Source organism: Fukomys damarensis, unplaced genomic scaffold (assembly GCF_012274545.1).
Source record: "Fukomys damarensis isolate Sample0158 unplaced genomic scaffold, DMR_v1.0_HiC HiC_scaffold_2, whole genome shotgun sequence".
Classification (NCBI taxonomy): Eukaryota; Metazoa; Chordata; class Mammalia; order Rodentia; family Bathyergidae; genus Fukomys; species Fukomys damarensis.
Genome location: NW_022900914.1, coordinates 59793928 through 59802954, shown reverse-complemented (window position 1 = coordinate 59802954; position 9027 = coordinate 59793928). Strand labels below are relative to the sequence as shown.

General features: G+C 44.9%; 1 protein-coding gene across 1 annotated transcript in view; it reads left to right on the top strand.

Moving 5' to 3' along the window:
• Positions 1-5474: 5474 nt before the first annotated feature.
• Positions 5475-9027, top strand: part of Ggcx (gamma-glutamyl carboxylase) — a 14739-nt gene continuing 11186 nt past the window's right edge. The window contains exons 1-4 of the mRNA XM_010625687.3: positions 5475-5598; positions 6176-6346; positions 7511-7669; positions 7982-8147. Coding sequence (XP_010623989.1) covers positions 5556-5598; positions 6176-6346; positions 7511-7669; positions 7982-8147 — 539 coding nt within the window. The 5' untranslated portion in view covers positions 5475-5555. The remainder of the gene's footprint in view (positions 5599-6175; positions 6347-7510; positions 7670-7981; positions 8148-9027) is intronic.

Below are 9027 nucleotides of genomic sequence, written 5' to 3'. Positions count from 1 at the left end.
ACCTGGAACTTACTATGTAGTCCAGGCTGGTCTTGAACTCACAGCGATCCTCCTGCCTCAGCCTCCCGAGTGCTGGGATTACAGGTGTGCACCACTACACCCAGCTTTTTCTCTTGTTTAACTGCTGTGGCTAATATTTCCAGAACTATATTGAATAAGAGTGGTGACAGCGGACATCTTTGTCATGTTCCTGATTTTAGAGAGAAAGCTTTCAGTTTTTGTCTGTTTAGTATGATGTTGGCTGTTGTCACAGATGGCTTTTATCAGATTGAGATAAAGACCATCTATTTCAATTTTCTGTAGGGTTTTTATCATGAATGGTGGTTGGACCTTGTCAAATACTTTTTCTGCATCTATTGAGAGGATCAGATAGTTTTTGTCTCTGTTAGTATAGTGTATTACATTTATTGATTTGCATAGGTTCAACTATCCCTGCATCCCTAGGATGAATCCAACTTGGTCATGGTGTATAACCTTCTTGATGATTTGCTGCATTCTGCTTGCCAATATCTTATTGAGGATTTTTGCATCTATGTTCATTAGGGAGTTTGGCCTGTAGTTCTCTTTTTTGATTGGATTCTTCTCCAGTTTGGGTATCAAGATAATGCTAGCTTCCAGGAATGAATTTGGGAGTACTTCTTCCCTTTTAATTTCATTAAAGGGTTTGAGAAGTGGTGGCATTAGGTCTTCTCTAAATTTCTTGTAGAATTCAGTGGTGGATCTACAAGGGCCTGTTTTTTGTTTGTTTGTTTATTTGTTTGTATTGGTTTGTTTGTCTGTTTTTGGTTTTTTGAGACAGGTTTGCACTATGTAGTTGAGACTGACCTGGAACTCACTATGTAGCCCAGGCTGGTCTCAAACTCACAGCAATCCTCCTGCCTCAGCTTCCCAAGTGCTGGGATTACAGGCATGTGCTGCCACAACCAGCTGGGCCTGGGCTTTTATTTGTTGGTAGGTTTTTAGTTACATATTCAATTTCACTAGTTGATATTGTTTTATTTAGAATTTTATATCTTCTTGATTTAGTTTTGCTAATTCATACACAGGAAAAGAGGAAAGGAAGAAATAAAAATAAGAACAGAGCAGAACAACAACAAAAAACTAGAACCCATGTTAACAATCAATAAAAAACAAAATAAAACAAACCTGGTGTGGTGGTACATGCCTATAATCCCAGCATCAGGAGGCTGAGGCAGGATGATCTGTAAATTTGAAGCCAGTAGGGCTACATAGTGAGTTCAAGGCCAGCCTTAACAACATAGGAAGACCCTGTCTCAAAACAAACAAACAAACAAACAACAAACCCAAAACAAAAGAGCCGGAAAAGAGGGGAAAAAAAAGAAAGAAAAAGAAAAGAAAAGAAAAAAACCTTCCAATTCAAGGTATGCCTCTGCTATCACTAGAAGGCAACACAGGCAACAAGTCCAGACCCAAATTGATTAATCCCAGCAAGCCAGCTGCAGCCTCACAGTGGAATAGTGGATAATCCCAGCTAACCTGTCCTTTGGGTTCCACTGAAATTCTGGCTGGTTTCTGGCTATGAGTCTGGAGCCAGATTCCTTGAGCCTACAATAGTCCATGTCCCTTCCCCCAGCTTGAACTCCACTCGCTGGCCTCCTGCCGACTTGAACTCAGCACCTACACTGAGACACTAGGAGCCACTAGATAGAGTAGGCCAGTAGCTGATCTGCATTCAGAGGTCAGTTGGGCCCTCTCCAAGATGGCTACTAGCCCATCACCCTCTCCTGGGTGATCTGAACCCAGATAACTCACCACCCACTGCAGTCCACTGTGTCCACTGCTCCATTCCACTGGTTTGTTTCTCCGTGGAGGCCTCTGGGATCACCAGCAGTTACCATGAGCCTGCAGGTCCATCCCGCCTTCCCTGGAGGAGAGTCCTGGCTCTGGGAGAGAGTACTGACTGCATTGTTATTTCCCTCCTCTTTGCTGAAGTCTCTAGCTTTGCTCTCCTCATGGACTTCAGTTATTGCTTCAGATCCTTCCTGAGTCCTGGGGACTCATTTCCCTCCTTCTTCTTGCTATGCTTTATTCCAGTCAGGACACCAACTCTCAGAGAGGCTCTTTCTCTGCTGCTCACTACTCCATCATCTTCCTGGAAATCCAGTTTGTAGAGGTTTTAGTCCATGGCTGGCTCCAAGGCAGAATGGCATGGAAAAGTGTCACAGCAGAGGAGACACAGTCCATGGCAAAGTAGGAAGCAGCAAGCAACAAACAGCATCTGAAGCAACAGCAAAACAGCAGAAGACCATGACAGAATTTTTAAAATTTTTTCTCCCCCCACTTTTATTTTTGAGGCCAGGTCTCGCTATGTAGTGCACACTAGCCTTGAACTCACTATGTAGCCCAGGCTGGCCTCAAACTCACTGTGATCTTCCTGTGTGGCCTGGCAGCTTATTTCATTTTCTTTTCCTGCTAGAGATCAAATCTAGGGCCATGTGTATGCCAAACACTACACCCCCACTACACGTACCACTGCACTACATCCCTAGCTCATAGCCCCTCTTCTTCCCTTCCATTCTCCTCTCTCCTCTCCCCACCTAACCTCCCTCCCTTCCTTTCATAATGGAGATTGAAGTCATACTCTTAACACTGAGCAACATCCGCATCTCTTTTTATGTTTAATTTTGAGACAGGATCTTACTAAATTGTCCAGGCAAGCCTTGAATTTGTGATCCTCCTGCCTCAGCCTCTCAGATGGCTGGGATTACAGGTATGGGCCATCAACCTGAATTCAGCTTGTTTCTTTTTGACACTGAATAATATTCCATTCTATGTGCCATAGTTTGTTTACCCATTCACTTACTGAAGGACATCTTGATTGCTTTTAAGTTTTGGCAATTATAAATAAGGCTGCTATAAACATGCATACACTTATTTTTGTGTGCACAAAATTTTCAACTCTTTTAGGTAAATACCAAAGTGCATAATTGCTGAATCATATAGTTATTAGTAGGCTTTTTAAGAAACTGTCAAATTCTCTTCCAAAGTGGCTGTTCATTTCTTGCTGTGGGGGTTGGGGAAATGGATATTGAACCCAGGGCCTTTGTACTGAGCTACTGCCCCAAACATTTTGATGTTTTGTTTTTGTTTCCAGACAGGCTCTCACAAAGTATCTAAATTTCCCAGTTTGGGCTCGAATTTACAATCCTCCTGCCTCAGCCTCCAGAAGTGCTAGGATTGCAGGTGGACACCACCACATCCTGGTTATGGCTGCTCCATTTTGCATTCCCAACAGCAATGAATACAAGATCATGTTGTCAGTGCTTTGGATTTCAGTCACAGGGTCTAAGTCACTAAATTGCCAAGGACAGGCTCAAACTTTTTTATTGTTTCATGGTACCAAGGATTGAACTCAGGATCTTGCACTTGCAGGTGTGTTCAAACTTTTGATCCTCCTGCTTCAGATTCCCAGAGTACTGGGATTATAGGCATTCACCACCATACACAGTTTGATTATATTAATTTTTGATGTCAATTAATTAAATGTGTGGATACTTGGAAGATATGTATAATTCAATGAACCAATGTTTTCTAAATGACTGTATGTATTATTTTACAATATAATGCAGGTCCATTAAAAGGGCAAAACATAGCCAGGAATGGTGGTGCATGCTAATAGTCCCAGAACTCGGGAGGCTGAGACAGGAGGATCACCATGAGATTGAGGCCAGCCTAGGCAATATAGTGAGTTCCAGTCCAGCCTAAACTACACAGTGAGACCATGTCTCAAGAAATATCAAAAGCAAAAAAAAAAAAAAAAACCAAAAAAAACCCCACAAAATACAAAAAACTAAAACATCAAAGAGCATGACATGTAAATGTTTTAGTTGGGTATGGTTGTGTGCCTGAAATTCTAGCACTCTGGGAGGCTGAGGCAGGAAGATTTCAAGATTTCCAGCTTGGGTAATTTAGTGACTTTACCAACACCCTGTCTCAAAATAAAAGACAAAAAGAGGCTGGAGTTGTAGCTCAGAGCAAAGGACTTGAGTTCAATCCTCAGTACCACAAAGAAAAAAATAAGATGTATCAATGATTGTAAAGTAATAGAGACTTTTGTTCATAGATATGTTTAGATTCCACATGCCAACTAACTTTTCAAAAACTTACATTTGTTGGCCAGGGTACAGCTCATTTGAACAGTGCATGCTTAGCATAATGTGAGGCTCCGAGATCAATTCTTAAGACCACCCCCTACAGCTACTGCTTTGACAAAAAGTAGCATCAAGCCAGGTGTGGTGGTGCAAGCCTGTATGAAATCCCAGTACTTGGGAGGCTGAAGCAGGAGGACTGCCACAAGTTTGAGGCTAGTGTGAGCTACATACGTATAGGGTCTTCCCTTTCCAATTAGTTAACCTGTGAGGTCAGCTTTCCTCTAAACCCTTCAGTTAACATTTCACAACATGTTTAATTTTTTTGTGGAAAATATACTTATTTTTCATAAAGTGGGATGTATGTAAACATGTTATAATCGTATTATTGCTTTTTTTTTTTTTTTTTTTTTTTTTTTTTTTTTTTTTTGGTACCGGGGATTGAACTCGGGTCCTTGCTTGCAAGGCAGGCCACTGAACCGCTGAGCTAAATCCCGGGCCTTATTATTGCATTTTTAACGAATCAATACCAAAAATTTAAAGTTATTTAAAACGTTTCTCAATTTTAATATTTTCAGAATTTGGATGTAGCTCTTTGGTAGAATATTTGCCTAGCATGCACCAGCCCCTGGCTCCCATTCCGAAAAAATAAATAGGAAAAATTTCCAGTATCACAAATATTTAAATAATCCAATATAAACAAAGCGTTTGTTTGTTGAGACAGCGTCTCGGGGTCTCACTATGTAGTTAAGGGTGGCCTTGGACTCATGCAGATTCTCCTGCCTCTATTATTTCTAGCAGTGTAGAGGGCTCTAGAGACCAAAGTTTGACAATCAGTGCTCTAGGATGGTTGCTTTTCCTGCTGGCTAACCCCAGTGGGGAGAATTAGGTACAAGCCTGGACCACCCCCTCTTCAGTTATGCTATTTTTTCTCCCCCGCGGCTTTCAGAGCCAAGGTTTCCAAAGGTACGGAGCGAACGAAAGGATCTGCGCACGCGATCTAAGACCAAGCAGCTCTTCAGTGCCTCAGTGAACAACCTCTGGGGAAAAAATCTGCCCTTTACACCAAATCCCTTAGGCCAGGGAACGATAAAGGAACGCTATAAACTGGAGGAGTGTCAGGGGTTGGGAGAGGACCCAAAGAAATCAGGGAGTACAGAAGTTTTTGAAAAGGACCCAAGGACGAGAGTGGCAGCATTTTGAGAGCCACTCTACCCTTCCCGGTCCCCCTTTAAAACGTGGCTCACCCCGCCCCTCCGCGCCTGCGCTATCCCGCTCCAAGGCCCCCCTCGCCCCGCCCCCTGACTCCCAGTTCGCGCTCTTCACGACAGTGCCGGCGCTTTTCGGCTGATGCTGATGTGTCGGGGAGGCGGGGCTTAGGGTGTAGAGTCTCTTGGCTCCACCTGCTCCGGCCTATCCTCCGGGTCCACCTGCTTCAACGGAACGATGGCGGTGCGGGCCCGGTCAGTGCGGGCCCCGCCCGGCTCAGGTAGGCGTAGAACTCGCCCTGCGGCGGGAGGAAGGGCGCTGCTTGGAAGCGGGCAGGAGGTCGCCCAGGGGAATCTGGGGAGGGGGCTGTTCAGAGATTGCAGCCCGCGGCCTCGGGATGACAGTGACAGTCAGCATCGCTCTGCGGTTGGGGGGGCTGCAGTCCGAGGGGTTCGGGGACCTTGGGGAGTTCCGGGGGAGGGGCTGCACTGCTGGGATGTTTCTGGCAGTCAGAGCTCAGTAGGAGAATCCAGGTGAACAGCAGGCCTAGGGCTTGAGGGCTGAGAGTGTTGTGATTTGGGAGGAGCTGTCGGGTTGGAAGAGGACCCTAAGAAGAAGCTTATGAAAAGGACACAGGATGAGACTGGCTGCTTTTCCTGCTGGCTAATCCCAGTGGGGAGATTAGGTACAAGTCTGGACCACACTCTCTTCCCTGCTCTTTCTCTGCACCCCCTCTTCAGCTATGCTATTTTATCTCCCCTGCGGCTTTCAAAGCTAGGGTTTCCTACAGGTACAGAGCGAAGGAAAGGATCTGTGCTCCCCGCTGCGCTCACACTTTTTCCATTTACTGGTTGTAGATAAAGTACAGAAGGACAAGCCTGCCCAGACCTCAGGACCCAGGCAGGGCAGTCGAATGGCGAAACTCTTAGGTTTTGAATGGACAGACTTGTCTTGCTGGCAGAGGCTGGTGACCCTGCTTAATCGGCCGACAGATCCAGCAAACCTAGCTATCTTTCGTTTTCTCTTCGGTGAGTCTGCTTTCTTGGTGGGGACAATTGGGTTGGTGGTGGGAAAATGACAGTTGTATTTCTTTCTTTCTTTTTTCTTTTTTGGTACCTGAGATCGAACTCGGGACCTTGCGCTTGCAAAGCAGGCTGTTGACACTGAGCTAAATCCCTGGCGCGACAGTCGTGTTTCTTGGTTACTTAGCCCCGCCTTTCCTTTGAGATGAAGAGAACTGACATAGTGGAAGAGATCTTTGTGAAGTTTAGGAACAAAGCCAGCTTTGTCTCCTTCATTTAGTTTGGTGACCAGACATGCTTTCATTTGAGACTATGTGAAATACTGAAGCAGAGCAACAGCGACCTGTTTTGCTTGTGGCATGAAGTTGCCCAGCTACTAACTTTAGAGAAACAGAGCAAGGTAGCAAGGCCAAACATTTGGCTGTGACTTCCTGACCTGGAACTTCCTAACCTGTATAGGCCGTAGCATACATCGTACTTGACATGGGTTATGGACACGCCAAACTATCATCCTCTTAACCAAGTAGTTCTCAGCGGGGGAGTTTTGCTCCTGGGATGCTTTGGCAGTTTCTGAAGACATTTTTAGTTGTCACAGTTTAGGGGAGAAATGGGTAGCTGTTGACATCTATGCAGGCACATCTAGATGCTACTAGATGTCCTATAACACAGAAGATAATCATTCCAGCAAGTTATTAACCAGCCCAAAATGTAATGGGTCCTGAGCTTGTGAAACTCTGCTTATCTCAAGCTGGCTTCCTGACCTAAGCACCCCTTCTGTTTATCCCTGAGTACTGCCCAAACACCACTGCTTTCCTGGGTTTGCTAGGAAGCAAGAGACTGACAAGGACCCCTCCCTAGAGCACTTCCCATAGCCAGGTAGGATTATCTTTGTAATTTAAAGCACCAACAGTTTTTGTAGGATTTTGTGCATTTCTTTCATTCAGTCCTTTCTGTAACCCTATGAGGTATTGAGTCCCCTTTTCACAAGTGAAGAATTGGCTCACTGAGATGCAGGGATTAGTGGCCAGCACAGTACAGGCTCTGTAATTATTGTCAGAACCAAGATTAGAAATCTGATACTGAAGCTAGACATACTTACCTGGCTTCTTCTGTATTCTGCTGCTGCTTTAGCAGATAACCTAACAGTCCTCTCTCCTGTTGCCGCTGCAGCCTTCTTGATGGTGCTGGACATCCCCCAGGAGCGAGGGCTCAGCTCCTTGGACCGGAAATACCTGGATGGGCTGGATGTGTGCCGCTTCCCCTTGCTGGATGCCCTGCACCCACTGCCACTTGACTGGATGTATCTTGTCTACACCATCATGTTTCTGGGTGAGGGAGCTGTGGGAGACTTGGGAGTACTGACTGCCAAACACCAAAATAAGAAGCATGCTAGTGAATGACTAAGGTCTTGGGTGCCCATTTCACATCTACTGTGATTTGATTTCATTCTGCTCATCTGTGTGTCATTTGCACTGAGATTCTCTAACTCTTCTTTTTAAAAAAGTAACATTTAATTTTGATTTAGTTTTACCTGATTATAAAATGCCTGATGACTTTTCTTAATCCCAGTCCTAGCTTGTCCCAAGGAGGCTGGGCCTGTGGTGACCCCTTGACCTCTCAATCCTCTCCCACAAACCTCAGGGGCACTAGGTATGATGCTGGGCCTATGCTACCGGATAAGCTGCGTGTTATTCCTGCTGCCCTACTGGTATGTCTTTCTTCTGGACAAGACATCGTGGAACAACCACTCCTATCTGTATGGTTTGTTGGCCTTTCAGCTGACTTTCATGGATGCAAACCACTACTGGTAAGAGTCTGGGAAAACATGAGGAAGGGATTGGCTGGGTTGGGATGCTTACTAGCAGTAGGGGCCCAGTGAGAAATTGCCCCAGTAGGCATATTATGAACCATGTTTTGCAAAGTTTGGTTACAAGATCACATTTTGACTTGCAATGGATGTGGAAGGGAACTGGCCAGCCAGTTGGGGCAATTGGAGTGACAAAAAGTAAAATGTCTCCATCCTTCACTGTTTTCCATGTTTTCCCAGCTGCCTTGACCTGTCCACTTCCTGTAACACTCTTAGAAGAAGAGAAGCTGGTGTGGTGGCACATGCCTATAATCCCAAGTACTGGGAGGCTAAGTGGCAGGAGGTTCACCAAGAGTTTGGGGCCAACCTGGGCTACATAATGAGTTCAAGGCCAGCCTGAACTACATAAACTACATAGTGAGACCTTGTCTCAAAAAAAAAAAAGAAAAGATTGCTGAGGAGGAGATCATGTCAGAGGAGAGGGTCCATCATCAGGGAGAAAGTAATCCTCCCTCAGCTCTGGTGTAGGTGACCATCTTTCAGGAGAGGTGAGGAAGAATGATTTGGAGTCAGGGTGGCAGGGCAAGTGATCTTCTTTCCATTGTTAAGTGAAAAGCATATGTGAAGTTTCAGTAAGATGGGTATAGGAACAAAATCTCAAGCATTGAATTCATTAACATTCATGAAATTTCACTGATGATTCACATACAAATTCTGCTATTGTAAACTTTTTATTTTTTATTTTTTGGAGCCAGGTGTGGTGGCACTCTGGGTGTTAGAGTTTGAATATATGGCCTCATGCATGTTAAGCATGTGTTTTACCACTGAGCTCCACCCCTCCTCCCCTCCTTTTAGTAAGACATTTTTTTTTTTTTTTTTT